Source organism: Brachycentrus maculatus, unplaced genomic scaffold (genome assembly GCF_059751285.1).
Source record: "Brachycentrus maculatus isolate JH-2025_06_01 unplaced genomic scaffold, ASM5975128v1 h1tg001846l, whole genome shotgun sequence".
Taxonomy (NCBI): Eukaryota; Metazoa; Arthropoda; class Insecta; order Trichoptera; family Brachycentridae; genus Brachycentrus; species Brachycentrus maculatus.
Window position 1 is genome coordinate 9,576 of NW_028282425.1, and position 17,949 is coordinate 27,524.

Consider the following 17,949-nt stretch of genomic DNA (forward strand, 5'->3'; position numbering starts at 1 on the left):
ACTTGAGTTATATTTATTTAATTATAACGAAAAGTTATAATTTCATGAGAGTGAAAGTGGAAAGTGCGTATTGTAGGTTTCAGGCAATCGCAGTATGATTTTTTTTCGTAAAAGATTTATGGTTTATTGATTCAGCAAGAAATTTGTGGACGATGGTTTACGAGTTGTAGTTTTAACATATTTAAATTTAAAAATATATTTTTGCTTATGCTTTTTCCGTACAGTAAAACCTCGATATAACGGGTCTCTAAATAACGAACATCGGATATAACGGACTAAAAATCCGGTCAAATTACTGATTTTCGTCAGATAACGAAGTTCAGCTATGTTACATACATTTTTTTCTTAATTTTTGATCAAAAATAAAAAAAAAACAGCAAAATTGAAAAGTTCAATAAAACTTGATTCGAAAAGCAACGATATCAAACAGCACCGTGCCTTCATGTCGAGTGTTCAAAGACAGTGAATTGAATTTTGTTTGTGTTCAATTTTTGTTTTAAATATTGATATACAGTGTTCATATTCAAATATATATTTATATATAATTTAAACCTGTTTTTTTAATTAATGGACTTTCAGTTTTAACGGACACTCCCTTCCCCACAATTCGGTAGTGTAAAGGCAAAGGGGTATATCTATCTCAGACCAAATTTTACAGGAGAGCAAAAACAAACTTGAGAAATTAAATAACTCATTTGTTTAATATACATTTATTTGTACATATATTAATAAAACTAAATAGGTATTGCAACTACAGCTATTTTTTTGCCAGATTATGGAATACACTATTTTAGACATTTTGTGGAACAAACTTAGAAAATGAAAAATTTGACAGATACTTATACCACTACCGAATTAGTCCATTATATCGAGATTTTACAAAACTGTTAAATTCTTTATACCGTAAAATATAAACGTATTATAAATAATGTACACTTAATTAATTTCTTATGTAAACACACGAGTGTTTACAAATTCTTTAATATATGTACAAGTATGTATATTATACGATTAATTTTTATGGAATTTTATCGACTTGACGAACAACCCATGACACTTATTAATATCAACAGTGTTTTAAAATACACATTTAAATTCGGAAGTCTTGATGATTTCGAAATCGAAGATCTCCGATCGGAGTCATCAGCCATGACGCTCGAAGCCACGTGGACTACCCCCGGAGGAAGAGGGTCGTGAGAAACGGAAGCTCCCATCGGATGGCTACCACTTCCGGCATCGGGACATGACGAAACCTGAGGGAAAAAATAATCATTATTAAAACCTATTCTCAATGTTTTCCTTAACATATGTCGCTCACTCCTTTCAAGAACGTTATAAAACAAAAAAACTTGATTTTTCAGGAGAACGTTTTTAAAGTTTAAAAATATAATACAATTTATGAAAAATAAATATCAAGCCACTTATTGAACTTTTACTGTGCAACAGATCTTTTTAGGTAAAATCTGAAGGTTTTTGCTCCATTTGAAAAGTATTAAGTATATTTAAAAAAATAATTAAACAATACTTTTTCTTCAAAATGCAAGAACAACACTTTCTGCCCTGTAGCGGGTAAATATTAAGTAAAAATGTGCCTCTTTTGCTGGGATATAGTACATTTTCTGGGCGTTCCGAAAACATGCACAACTGATAATTGATGATTTTTTATTTATGATGTTCTTAAAAGGAGTGAGCGATTTATCATATGCGGGGCAGATCGAGCGTAAGAAAATGAAAGGGGCATATTTCGCTCACCTTCTCAGGTGATAAAAAACAAACGTTATTTATATATATATATTTTTTTCACCTGAGAAATGTAAAAAAAGTGGTAAAATACAAATTTGTTAAGTGTTAAAAAACATGTTTTAATAATAATTTATAATAAAACTTTATAAAAGATATCATAATAAAGCTTTAACAGTACGTAGAAATATAAATTTATTTGAGGCATATTTTTTGAGAGCCTTTATTATTTATACAATTTTCTTCCTGACTTCCATATTTTTTCCATTTATGTTGAAATTTTGATAAAAAATAGTTACTTAGTATAAATAATTCTCAAGACAAAACCCAGATTTGTGAAAAAAATAGGAAACACTCAATATATTGTAATAATTAAATTAAATAACAAGTGTACAAAGATCCAAAAGCAGACTGAGAAGATTTATGGCACTATCTTCCTAATAGATAAATAAATCTTTTACTTAATTAAGAAAGTTAATGAATGAGATTTTCTTTTACTCGTTTTATTGGATGATGAAATTCTGTTTTCTATTTGCATAGAAAGGATGAGAAAATAGAGATTGAGTGTGAGAAATGGTAAAATGTAGAAAGAAAGTTTCGTAATAAAAATAGTCCTATTCCGTCTTCTGGACTAAAATGAGAAAAGAATCATAAAAAAGCCGTAAAGTAGTTCGAAAGTAAAATTTGCAACTAGTCCGCAAGGACCGTTCCAAGAAAGCTTTTCAGGAGACTGAAATATTTTCAGAGAGACGAATAAATTATTTATATATCATAATAGAAAAGCACTTAAAGTAAGAATTTGATCGAAATATGCTATCGTAACTTGTTTTCAAAATTAAGCAATTAAAATTTGCTTTTTCAACAAAAACATTTTCATAAAATCAGGTTTTAACAAAAACAGTACCAATCAGTATAAAATATAACATATTTTTAATTTTTTTATATTTTCTCATTTGTTTATTTTAAATAAGCTTCATACCTTTTATTTTTCTCATTTATTTCTTTTAAATAAGCCTTTTATGCCTATTTATTATACTTGTTTATTGTTTTTATATTTGGCCATGTATTAGTTTTAATTATATTTTTAAAATATTTTTGTTAATTTATTATTTGTGTTCCAGTCTTGTAAACCTTAATCCTATGTCCCAAAATGAGAAATAGAAATTACTTTTTGGGAATATTATATATATATGACTTTTGTTTGTAATATCTTTTGAAAAATAAAGAAATAAATAAAGTATTTCTTCATGATTTTTATTTATTTAATTTAATGTGGTTGTCAATCATGGGTAAATGTTACACGGTATTGAGAGTAATCATTTTAACCAACCAATATCAGTTCTTAAACCCTTGTTATGTTTTGAGTGATGAATATTTCAAGTGTATCTTATTTTGTTCAGAAATGCTGAATTTTCTTTCCTTTTTCTTTTCCTATTTTGTCATTATTATTTCAAACAAAAAAAGTATTTTGAAATTGGAATATAAAATCCTGATATTTACACAGCTTACAACCTGTCATTTTGCAAACTGCTTCAAAATCATGAATCATGCTTCATAAAATTCACTACTGTACACATGATTGAAAACATATTACTGAAATTTTATAATATTGTATATATTTTAAGACTTTCTTTGCGATTCGTTTGATTTAAATCAATCAGTTTTTATTATAAGCAGAAAACTTATCGGTATTAATAACTTTAAAATGAGTTAATCATGATTTGTGAAGATAAATTTTGTGAAACCCGATATATTTTTTCAGTTATTTTTTAAATTGTTTGTTATTTTGTAGCCAATATTGTCCATCGTAATTACCTGAAATTTCCATACCCAGCCTAAGGATACGTTACATCCAAACAATCAATTATTCATTAATTAATTTTTCAATTAAAAATTCAATTAGTTGAAATAATGTGTCAGTTATTTACATTAAGTTTTTCAGCGAAAAAATAATCAAAAGTAATTATTAAAATATAATTATAAAGAATCTGTTTTTGTTATTTTGGAATTATTAAATTTTTTTAAAGTAAAATGATATATACATATATATGTTTTTATTTATATATTTATATTTATATATATATATATATATATATATATATATATATATATATATATATATATATATATATATATATATATATATATATTATATATATATATATATATATATATATATATATATATATATATATATATATATATATATTTATAAATATATATATATATTTATATATATATATATATATATATATATATATATATATATATATATATATATATATATATATATATATATATATATATATATATATATATATATATATATATTATATATATATATATATATATATATATATATATATATATATATATATATATATATATATATATATATATATATATATTTATAAATATATATATATTTATATATATATATATATATATATATATATATATATATATATATATATATATATATATATATATATATATATATATATATATATATATATATATATATATATATATATATATATATATATATATATATATATATATATATATATATATATATATATATATAAATGTATATAAATATATATATATATATAAATATATATATATATATATATATATATATATATATATATATATATATATATATATATATATATATATATATATATATATATATATATATATATATATATATATATATATATATATAAAACGGATGTACTTTGAACGATAAGGTGATACGATATTCGAAAGGTATAAAAGGAAAAAATGCTGGGCTGAGATAAACATTGACGATAAAATTAAGAAAGGTGTGTTGAGATGGTCCGAGCATGCAAATCAAATGAGTGATGCAAACAACGTTAAAAAAATATGTGGCGCACATAGTTGATATAAGCAGCAGGAGAAGACTTGGAATTATTAAAATTTTCTAATATTAAAACGTGGTCAGGTCAGGAGTAGAATTAATCGGCGGGTGGCGTTCTATTTTCTCTGCCAACCCCTACGGTAAGCGGCGTGATGGTAATATACAAATTTTTTGTATTCTATTATTTTTCTCATGTTTTTTCGTTACCAATTAATATCCTCAACAGGTTTTAAATGAAAATCTCATTTTGTTATCGATTCGATTTCAATTTCAACATCAATTTGTGGTTTTACGTCTAATGGCGTTTGTATTAATAATTTTAATACCACGTAAGAAATTATTTTACCCACAATCACGGATCATTATTAATAAGGAGGTTTAATTTTTGACGTAATTCAGATTAAAAAATATTTCTTATTAATCGCAATTAGTTAATGACGAAAATGATAACTTGAGCTTTAGAATTAACGAGGATACTTGACGTAAAGTAATCCTCTTAATTAGTATACCTTCTAATCCTGCAAACTTCGGCGTAAAAGCTTAGTTAAAAAAAGTCTCGAGTTATTTTATATTATGTAAGCTTCACAAATGAAATAAGGATATAGAAGAGTAAATTTAATAAACATGAAATTAAATAATGCTTTGTGAGCAATGAATAGATTAGGCGTAGGACGCAGCAAATCTTGGTCACAACTGTCGCCAAGAAAAGGCGATTCAGTTGGCTTGGCCACGTACTCGGCATGCCTACTGAGAGCCTTAATCAAGCTTGCCTCTTTTACAAGGCATCAGACCACTGCTGACAATTCGTCGGCAGTTCTCGTCAGAGCTTCGAGACGCGGATCTGACTTGGGAGGATGCAAGGGGACAGAAAAGCCTGGAGACAGTTTGGGAACTCCATATGCTCCACCTAGGGAGATATGGAGTTCCCAAACTATGGTTTATTATGTAATAATAAATAAAAATACTTAATCGTTGAAAAAAGAGGCCACACATCCGATTGAGGAAGAGTGTTGTTTTTTTTATATTTTCTGAAACATGATTTATGTCTTTTAGATTTTGTATATAAGACCAAATTATGCTTTCACCTCGTAAATTTGTTTAACCATTCTATCCTCACTCATACATTCCACATGTCCAAACCATCTCAACATACCTTTCTTAAGTTAATCGAAAATGCTTATCTCAGCCTTGCATTCATTCCTGATTTCATCATTCGAACATCTATCAAACATCGATTTGCCACACATTCGTCTGAGGGATCGCATTTCGACTGCATTTAGTCTGCTTTCATCCTTCTATTGCATAATCCATGCTTCGGTTCCATACATAAGGGATGGAACCAGGACTCCGTTGTGTACTGCCAGTTTAGCTTTCACTGATAGATTTTTATTTGCTCAAACTGATTTTAGTGCACAATTCACCCTGTTCCCAGCATTCACTCTCCTTTCTATGTTTTTTATCAATCTTTCTAAGTCTACTTAGTCTACTTAGTCCGAGAATGCAAAAAAAAAAATTCTAAAAGAATTGTCACTTATTATGTTTTATATTTTTTTTTGAGATCTCATCAAAGATGAATAAAAAAATTGAAGTCTGGGCATTTACGTGGCTGACGACCGTCATAGGCTGCTTAAAGTGGTCACTTTACACACGTGTAACATTCACCATTCTACCCATTATTGACAACCACAATAGTCACAATACTAATTCTCGGAAGTTCTATATTTAACATATATGAACCAATTTTGAAACATTATTTTTGAATCACTAGAACTTCACTAGAGACAACTATTGGTGAGATGAAAATAAGCTTTTTTTGAGTCAAAACTCTTATATTAGTATGTGAGGTCCGAATCCTGGATTATCATCACACACATGAGAAACGCCAGAAAATATCATTTTCATTTTTATTATTTAAGCTTATAATTTGACCAGATAATTTATTTACAACATTTTTAGTATAACCGAATACTTGCTCACAAAATCTGGATTACCTTATCTGGATTAGATAATCCAGATTGTGTGAACAAGTATTTAGACGCACTCAACATGTTGTACTTTGTTTTAAGTTTGAATAGCCGATAAGGGCCAGAGTGTTTTGATAATTTCCACTCACGCATACAAAATCTGTTTTCCTCTTATATTATATTATCATTTGTTCGGTAAATTGTAACATTATTCATATTTATTGCGCTTTATTGTAATATTGGAAAAACGAAATACATTTTATTTTGCCTACGTCTAATTTATTACTATTGAAATTACCATTTAAATGTAACAATACCATATTATGCTTCCTCAATTCGCTCACTCCTTTCAAGAACGTCATAAATAAAAAATCGACAACTTTCGGTTGTGCGTGTTTTCGGAATGCCCAGAAAATTTACAATATCCTAGCAAAAGCGGCATATTTTTAACTTAATATTTACCCGCTACAGGGCAAAAAGTGTTTGTTTTTGCATTTTGAAGAAAAGGTCATGTTTAATAATTTTTTTAAATGTACTTAATATTTTTCAAATGGAGAATAAACCTTCAGGTTTTACCTAAAAAGATCTGTTGCACAGTAAAAACTTCAATACCTGGCTTGATATTTATTTTTAATACATTGTGTTATATTTTTAAATTTTAAAAACGTTCTCCTGAAAAATCAAGTTTTTTGATTTATGACGTTCTTGAAAGGAGCGAGCAAAATGTGGATAAGACTCAGATAAGACCTTTTTTAAAATACCTTAAAAACATAAATACATTTGACATCTCAAAAAAGATGAAGATGATAATGGAGGTCTGGGTTTTTACCAGGATAACTAAAAACCTGTCATCGGATGGTTAAAGCGAGCATTTTATGTACGTGTAACATTTACCATTCTTTCCATGTTTTTTTTAAGGTATAACCCGTAAAGCATATATTTAATATACTTGTCTGCAGGTAGGATGGTAAGGATAGGGAAGGTAAATGTACAAAATACATCAGAAAATCCAGGCTAATTGAAATGAATCTTTCTTGAATTCATTTTGCAATTAGAGGGAATCGAACCTACCACGCCAGTTTCGAAGGCGAGCATCTACCTTACTCCGCCACGGTGCCTGCCGTGACAATCATACAACTTACATTTTGTCAACTCGCACATATATCATATAATCGAGGCAATATCGATGGTTGATTTGAGTAAGCTTTTTATTTGGCAGAAACCCTTAAGAGTCAGCTTTTTATTTGAAATGTATGAACGATCCTTGCCGGATTATTTTACATACCAAGAGACTTGTTATTTTATTCAGAACGCTTTAAGTGTGTCCATAAACATTGCTCACAAACCTGAGTTTCTCCTTAGTATTTCTTTATATAATCAATTTGCAAAGTTAGTCGTTTTTAGTGAAATAATATCAATTAGTGGTCTGATACAAGTGTTTAATTAATTATAATAAACATAATTACATTTTGTCCGCCTTTGTAGTGTAATGGTCAGCAGGCTCGGCTACCGTTCTGGAGGTCCCGGGTTCGATTCCCAGGGGGGTCAAATAAATTTAAGTGATTTTTTCACTCTAATATTTATTCAATATTACCCTGGGCTGGTACCTGAAGCGGAGGGCTGATCACCTTTCCTTCATGTGTTTACGATCAAGATAACACTGCGTTTATATGATGCAGTGCCCTATGCACCATTGGGGTGCGGATAAGGGTTAGAGAAACAAAATTTAAATATTTCTCGGAAGTTGAGAAAATTATGAAAATGTAAGCCAGATACCTTATGTAAGCTGATCCATTTGAATTGAAAGCCCTTTCTAGATGAACCTTATTATAAGATTAAAATATTTATTCCCTTTAGTAATTAATCTGTATCTCGACCCTTATGTAGAGATCCAATTAAATATGTTTGAATGGAAAAGCTTAAGTGTCATTTGGCCGCTATATCAGACATAAATAATTAAGGGTAGTTTAAATTAAAATCAAGGGTAAGTATCTTTCAGAGGACCTCGGCTGTTCAAACTTAAAACACAGTAAGAGACATTTAAAAAAAAAAAACGTTTTTTGGCAATTTCGGACTAAGTTGACGTACCCATAACCTGCTGAAGAAAAGCATTTTTAAATACAGCTAAATCATACAATAGCAATTCTTAAAAACGCAGTAAGTACATTTTGGTAATCAAATATCTACTTAATTACAATTTAAAAACTAACTAAGTCGCATCATCAAAATTAAAACGTAATTTCTGCACTTACTGTGTATTAAAATTATCAATAAAGTTAAATTGTAAAATTACATTTTCAACCTGACAAAACAAACAAGACTGCAATCATCGCTGCCTTACACCAATTATAAAGATTAAATAATATGATTAAATAAACCCGACACATCATCAGATTTAATATTTTATATTTATAACACACACACATATATATATATATATATATATATATATATATATATATATATATATATATATATATATATATATATATATATATATATATATATATATATATATATATATATATATATATATATACATATATATATATGTGTGTGTGTTATAAATATAAAATATTAAATCTGATGATGTGTCGGGTTGTGGTTTCATGATTAGTGTCGCGGACTCTTAAGTCAGAGTTTCTTGGTTCGAACCCACTGTACCACAATTTGATACCTATTTCTAATAATGAGCCGCTTAGGCTCACAGAAATAGTTTGAAATTGAAATATTTGTATAAATAATAAAAGCACAAATATTTCTCTTTTTTATTTAAAAAAAAAACTTGTATTATGTATTTGAAAAATGGTGACGTTTAAATAACATATTATCGAAAGTTGTTTTTGAGTAAATCTTTTGAGCTAACTTTCATTTAACTCACTCTAATTGTTTTCTATGGGGCACGCTCGTGATGAACACGATTTTTGGCCCTCCTGTTCAATTTGCCTCATATCCCTTACTGTGTTTTGATTCTGGTCAGCCGAACTTCATGCTTATATAATTACTTAAGGTCAGTATTTATACATAAGGGTGTGGACTCAATATAAATATCCGAGAATTTGCTTAATTAATTGGGGTCTATTAGATTTGAATACAAAATTTAAACACTTGTATAAGGCCACTTTCGAGTTTGTTAATGTAAACACGACTAAAATTAAAATGTAAATTTGTTTTAAAATCACAATAAATATTTTATTGTAACTTAATTATAATGTCTACCGGTTTCAAAGCTACTTGCTTCTTTATCAAGACTGATTAATACTTAATAATAAATAATACTTGATAAAGAAGCGGTTAGATTCGAAACCGGTAGACATTATTATTAAGTTAAAATAAAATATTTATAGTGATTTTAAAACAAAGTAACATTTTAATTTTAAAATGGAAAACCACAAAGTTATTGCTTCAAATATAAATTATAAACACGACTAGTTTCGAGATCAACAGATATTTTTATCGAATAACTAACTAACTTACCATCACGCTGCTTCTGCGTAGCGTTAGGCAGAGAGAATAGAATGTCACACCATTATGTCTCTGAAAACAATTTTCACCTCTTCCACATTCATGCATCTCCTCATGCATACTCGACGATTACTCCGAATCCTGAACTTATCACTTTCCATCATTTGAAATACTCGATTTTGCCTGTTATCTTCATTCTCCAACTATGTACATTTGTCTCATAAATTTATTTCACAGTTATTTCTTTACTCTTTCATCAATTCAAAACTTATCAGGGATTCTTAACTAATAGCACCTAAACGAAAAAAAATTCAAACCCCAATTTATGGCAGTGAAGCATGGAGTTGGCAATAAAAGGATGTAAGTAGATTTAATACAGTCCATATGCGAACAGTTTGGCGAATATTTGGCAAAACGATGTATGGTCGATGTTTGAACGGAATAAAAGGAAAGATTGCAAAGCCAAAAAAGAAAAATGTGTTCAATTGATTTGGGCATGTGAATCAAAGGAGTGAAGAAATAACAGTTAAACAAATATATGAGGTAAATTCAGTTGAAAATAGAAGCAGATGAAGACTGAAGAAAACATCACGATTACGAACAATAATATAGTCTACAACATTTTGAGTGTGTCCAAATACTTGTTCACAAAATCTGGATTATCTCCAATTACAGGAGTTAATTTTCTTATTATTTTTTGACATCTCATCAAAGATAAAGAAGAATATGGAAGTCTTGGCATTTACGGGGCTGACGACCGTCATAGGCTGGTTTAAGTGATCACTTTATACACGTGTAACATTCACAATTATTTACATCTCACCAATAGATGTATCTAGTGAAGTTCTTGTGATTCAAGAACAAGGTTTCTAAATTGGTTAATATATATAGAACTTCCAAGAATTTGAGTAGTGTGGTTGTCAATATTGGGTAGAATTGGTGAATGTTACACGTGTGTAAAATGATCACTTTAACCAGCCTATGACGGTCGTCAACCCCGTAAATGCCCAGACTTCCATATTCTTCTTCATCTTTGATGAGATGTCAAAAAATAATATAATACAGTCTGGTCAGAAATCGGAATAATCGGCGGGTATGCATTGGAAAACACATGAATGTGGGAAAAGCGAAAATTATTACCACTGCTTGATTAGTGTAGCATTCTGTTCTCTCTGCCTGTCCATGTGGGGAAGCGGCGTGATGTTATTTAGTTGTATCGTAAAATAATTCATATTGATTGAAATAGACATATTTAGGGTGGTTTGTACAAATTGTCGTGGGACCATAATTTAGGTTGTTTCTTTGCAGAAACATCCCTCCCTTAGGAATACAAGTTTGACCAATGAAGGGTGAGCTACCTGCGGTTGCGTAAAGTTGTGCTGCTCCTCGCACCTGAAGGCTTGCTCGCCGAGGCAGGCTATGTACGCTACAGCGTGGGGGATGTAGCTCTGCTCAAAGGTTCCGGAAAACAGGACAGTCGCCAAGGGACCTGAGGAATAACGCACGTGAAAACATGAGTGCCTTCCTGAAATATCAATTTCAGGGATTGATATAAATCCTGAAATTTTTGTTACTTCAATACTCGGATAGAATGACTAATAAAGTATACCATACAAAAATTCCCCAATCAAAATAAATAAAAAATACTATTTTTTTTATTTGGCTGTAACTCTGTGGAATAAGATGATAAGTAATATAAAAAATTAAAACAAATTTTTAAGTGATCAACGTGACTAGTTTTGTTTCAATCAAAATCATCCGTAGTTCTTAAAAATTGTCATGTTTACGTTTTTACTCGTACCATCTCATCTAACGATCCCATTTTGAAAAATAAACTGGCACAAAAGATTTCAATTTTTCGCTTATTCTTAAGTATTTAAGATATAACGTTTTCTTACAATGATGAAATTTTAACACTCTCTTTATCATTTATCATTCACTTAGTGTAATACCACTTTAAAGTGGTATCACACAAAGTGAACGATGAGTGATAAGGAGAGTATTATATTATTAAACCACAAAGTGAACAATGCTTTTGTACTACAAAATATGAATTATTTTACTTAATTTTGAATATTGAAAGCATTAACTTTGTGGATCATATTGATATACCATTACGAGAAATAAAAATACTTTGTGTTCTGATCCACTCACATTTTTACTAACCAACTAGTTTCGGCGAAAACCTGTTGCCTTCTTCTGGGTTTTTGCCAAAAGGTTGTTGCCGAAACTAGTTGGTTAGTAAAAATGTGAGTGGATCAGAACACAAAGTATTTTTATTTCTCGAAATAATATATTTTACTTAGTTTTCTTTAAGCATTTTTAGTTTTAAAATTCAATTAGCATTTTTGTTAATTTGGATGCCTTTAAAATTCAGTTTTGTGTTATTTTTATTAATTAAAATTTTTTTTTATAAAATATTATATATATTTTTGAATAACATAGCAGATACATATTATATCATTTTATCTATTTTGTAAAAAAAAACATGAAATTACCCATGGCATATACTGGAACGTCTTCAGCCCCATGAGTTGCCCATTGCTTAGGAGCCGCCGCAGCGTGGACCCTGTCTCGGTCGCTGTGCGACTCGTCAGGCTCTAGGGGAGGTCTGGCGCCATACCCCGGCCCGCTGCCGTACAAGATGGACGTGTAGGGGAGGCTGTCTACGTCCGAAAGCTTCGTGTCCGTTCCTAGACAAAGTCACTCGATCACAACACTCTCCTTATCAATCTTCATTGTAATTAAAGTGTATTGTATTAATTGTTTTGGCATAAACTTTGTGGTAAGACATGTTACAATGACTAAATAAAACGCGTGTTTTTATACCACTTGAGTTTTATTCAAGACGGAAGCTAAACTTCCATCGTTCAGGTCTGAATAAAAACTGTTTTTATTCAGACTTGAATGATGGAAGTTTGGCTTCTGAAACTAGTGGTCTTTAATAAAACTCAAGTGGTATAAAAACAAGTGTTTTATTTATTCATTGTAATTAAAGTGGTATTACGCAAAGCGAACGATGAATAATAAGGATAGTAATATAAAAGCATACCAAAAAGTTAACAATGTTTTTAATATAAAAAATATATCTTCAATTACATTCGGAGAATACGAGAAAATTTAATTTGAAATTTAACACGATAACTTAAAAAACCTTTGAAAGGAAGAAAATTGGAGACAATTCCAGAAATAAAGACAAATTCGATTCGAAAGATTTTTCAGGAGATCGTTTTTACCAAGCTTAAGAATATAATAAAATGAATTAAACATAAATATCAAGCCACTTATTGAACTTTTTACTGTGCAACAGATCTTTTTAGGTAAAACCTGAAGGTTTGTTCTCCATTTGAAAAATATTTAGGATATAAAAAAAGATAAAACAAAACCTTTTTTTAAATGTTAAAATAACACTTTCTGCCCTGTAGTGGGTAAATATTAAGTTAAAAATATGCCGTTTTTGCTGGGATATAGTAAATGGGCATTCCAAAAACATGCAAAACTGAAAATTGACGATTTTTTGATACATGACGTTGTTGAAAGGAGTGAGCGATATGTGAAATTGAAAAATACGATGGTGAAGAAGACGAATACTTCAGCAAGAATTCATTCCCAAATTACATTAAAAAATTTTCAAATATGTTACCAAGTATAGGGTGCTCTCGAGGCGCCCCATGACCACCGACGGTCATGACATGTCCGTGGTCTGCAGTGACCAATATTAGGTCCGCTCTCGTCACCGCGGCCCTCACGGCAGCCTCCAGCTGGAGGGTCTCGTCTAAAGCTCTGTAGGGGTTGTTGAAGTGGTGAGCGTGGTCTATTCTACCCCCTACGGACAGTAATAAAACAATTATGTAAGAAAGGTGTGTTGAGATGGTTTGGACATGTGGAACGTATGAGTGAAGAAAGAACGGTTAAAAAAAATATTAGGCGAATGTAGTTTGAAAAAAAAGCAGAGAAAGACCAAATCAGGTATGTCAAATACTTGAAAGCGGTCGGGTCAGGAGTCGTAATCATCGTCGAGTATGTATGAGGAGATGCATGAATGTAGAAGAGGCAAAGAATGTTTGCAAAGACAGAGTGCTGTGGCGTTCGGTTCTTTCTGCCTATCCCTCGGGGAAGCGGTGTGATGGTTAGTTAGTTAGTTTGTACAATAGCTAAAAAAAACATCAAAACGATTTGTTTTTCTTCAATTAATTTCCTTTGATCAAATTAATAGACATATGTTTCACATTTATATATAGTTTTATAAATGTGAAAAAAATAATAAGTGAATAACGGTAAAAAATAAAATAACAACGTGTCTGCTAAACAAAAACTTACTCAAATTAATTGTAGATTCTGCCACGAAATCACGCTCGAAGAGACGTATAAATTAAATTTGATTTCCAAAAATTTTGTTTTTCAATCACGGGTATAATCAGTTTTACTAGCCTAACGATCGATCGTAGGCCCTCTAAATACCCTGACATCCATTTTATTTTTTATTCATATTGAAATTGTCTCTCAAAAGAACGTATAGTAATGTAAACGGATTAAACTCTTAGAGAAGATTTGAAAATTATGATCTTTTATTGACCGTTTTGATACATAATCTCACAATCTACAGCCAAATCCATCGACACCTGAACCAATGGTCGAAAGATCCGTGTCACTATTTTTGTCTACACGAGACATTTTATTTGTCTTACTCTTACCACTGCGCGCCATCAATGTATGGAAGTGAGACAGCAAATATGGACTGCATCCTTAAGATCATTAAACCCACAATTCGCTCAGTCGATCTGTGAACATGCTATTGACTGCACGTCGTTTATCGCAAGCTCCGTATTATTATTTTTATAACATGCAATATATATTTTTTCATTTATTTCAAAACAAATTACATACATAAATCTTATATATATATATATATATATATATATAATATTCCCGATGAGTAATTTCTATTTCTCATTTTAGGACATGGGATTAAGGTTAACAAGACTGGAACACAAATAATAAAGTAACAATTTTTTTTTAAATAACCAAAACTAATATTTTATTTATTGTTCCGGCATTAAGTATGTGGTAAGACATGTTACAATGATAAAAAAGCACTTGTTTTTTACCACTTGAGTTTTATTGAAGACTACATGTTTCAGAAGTTAAACTTCCATCATTCAGGTCTGTATAATAATGTTTTTACACAGACCTGAATGATGGAAGTTTAACTTCTGAAACATGTAGTCTTTAATAAAACACAAGTGGTAAAAAACAAGTGTTTTCTTTAATCATTGTAACCAAAACTAATACTAACACATGGCAAAATATAAAAACAATAAACAGGTATAATAAATAGGCACAAGAAGCATATTTAAAAGAAATAAATGAGAAAACACAAGGTGTTTAATGAATATGCCTAGGGTTCTATAAATACCCCATTTAAAACATGCGGGATTCTTAGATATTATATTTCAAGCGAGGATGGTTTATATTAGTACAATATTTTAATAAGAAAGCAACAAAATAATTGGAATTTATCAAATTACTTCATTGTATAATTAAGAAATAAGAATCTTTTGTATAACAAGGATTATAAATACATTTTAAGATAATATTTTTTTAAAGAGATTGGTTAAATTTTATCCTTTAAGCAAAAGGATACTTCCTCATTAAATTCTTTGATGGAAGCCTCAAAATTCCTTATATAAAAGCGAGGGAAATGTTTATTTTACATGAATGGCAGCTTACTGTTCAAATAAAGTTTTCTTTCCTGTTTCACCATTTTGTCAATACCAATTATTTTATCCCTTAAATATCTACAGATTTTCACTGTCTTTAATCTTAAGTATATGATGGAAAATTTTATATTTGATATTTTATTTTCATAATACAAAACTTCTGTAGTAAGCTTTACACGTGTCTTTAATATTCTACAAGATAATATGAGTTTCCGACATTTTGAGTGTGTCCACAAATGTATTCACAAATCTGGATTATCTCCAATCAGAAGATATTTTACACTATTTTTTGTACAATTAATAATAAAAATAAGTTCCAAGAACTTGAATAGTGTGGCTGTCAATAATGGGTAGAATTGGTGAATGTTACGGTGGGTAAAGTGATAATTTAAACCAGTTTATGACGGTCGGACTTCTATATTCTTATTATTTTTTGACATCTCATCAAAGATGAAGAAGAATATGGAAGTTTGGGTATTTACGGAGCTGACGACCGTCATGGGCTGGTTTTAGTAGTCGTGCACATACGTGTAACATTCACCAATTCTACCCATCATTGACAATCACAGTACTCAAATTCTTGGATGTTCCATATACATGAACCAATTCAGAAGCATTGTTCTTGAATCACTAGAACTTCACTAGAGACACCTATTGGTGAGATGAAAAGAAGCTTTTTATTGAGCAGAAACCCTTATATCAGTATGTGAGGTCCGAATCCTGGATCGTTATCACATACACGAGAAACGCCAGAAAATTTCATTTTAATTTTTTTTATTTGAGATTTTACTTTGATCAAATAATTTATTTTATGAAATTTTAATAATATGAAAATTAACTCCTTTAATTGAAGATTATCCAGATTTGTGAATAAGTATTTGGACACACTCAAAATGTTGTAAATATTAAACTGTTTACTGTCATTTTCATGCAAGACTTCAACGGCATTTTTGATTTATTTTATTGATATTTTTTCCTTTATTGTTCCTGTTATCATTTTGTCATATTTTTTTTGTCCTTAATCAACATAAATAAGTGGACGTATCGATAGTCCGGTTTCGACTTCCGAAATAACGTATAATGTACCCGACTACCGTACCCGTCATACGTCACAATCTTTATTCAGAGTACCTGTCCTTCGAACTAATTGTGCGCGGAGTTCACCTATGTTTCGAATGGCTAGTGAGTAGGTACAACTCATGTATTAGCCAAGTTGACATTTTTAATTGCTGAAAATGTATGTTGAAAAGTTGAATGGTGAGCATATTGTCTTCTCAGGATCATTAAAAACTTTGCTTCTCTGCATTGTATGTATGTCCTTATTAGAATCAACATCACACACACACACACACACACATTCATTCATTTGCTAGATCTACACTGAATATTTTGTACTAATCTTTATGTTTCTGTGGTTAACTATAATTGGCTTGTTTAGTGTTTATCTATTAATTGTTTCGTTTTACATATGTTGCTGTTGTTAACCCAATAAAAAACACGTTTTTAAATACTTAGTCTTTATTAATAAATAAAATCATGCAAGCTTACCTTCGACCATGAGGAAAAACCCCTTAGGACTCTTTTCTAGGATGTTGAGAGCAGTCACTGTCATTTCTTCTAACGTAGGATCTGACAGTGGCCCGGACTCCCGATCCGCTGCAAAACCCATGTGAGAGTACTCAAAGAGACCTGTTGGAAAAAGAAAAATAATGAAAATTTGGCTTTTAACTGCTGCAGCCTTCACTCGATTTCTTCGCCTTCTCCTGTAGAGAAGATGAAATACCAAACTTGTACATATGTTAAATACTTTAACCAGCCAATGATAGGTCGTTAGCTCTGTAAATACCCAGACTTCCATATTCTTCTTCATCTACGTTGACATGTCAAAATTCTACCTAATATACATATATTTTTCAGAATTTCTGAAATGCCTCATCCGAGTCTTATTTGTATTATATTTGAGAGAGCATAACATGGTTTTGTTATATTTTTTTGATAATATTAATAAATTCACAGTTATTTTACCCCTTTATATTATTTTTAAATAATTAATTTAATTAAAGTATAAAAAAAATAGAGGCAAAATATCTGTGAACAGAGTGTATATGGGTGAATGTTACACGTGTGTAAAGTGATCACTTTATGATAATTGATAAGACTCATTTATATCCAG

General features: G+C 29.9%; 1 protein-coding gene across 1 annotated transcript; it reads right to left on the minus strand.

Moving 5' to 3' along the window:
* Window positions 1-1,086: 1,086 nt before the first annotated feature.
* LOC148298583 (alkaline phosphatase, tissue-nonspecific isozyme-like) lies at window positions 1,087-17,465 on the minus strand (the record flags this gene model as incomplete). Its single annotated transcript, XM_088276773.1, has 5 exons — window positions 1,087-1,253; window positions 11,415-11,545; window positions 12,555-12,749; window positions 13,700-13,882; window positions 17,325-17,465. Coding segments are annotated over 5 exons (817 nt in total), but the record flags the coding sequence as incomplete, so codon positions are not given.
* Window positions 17,466-17,949: the final 484 nt, after the last annotated feature.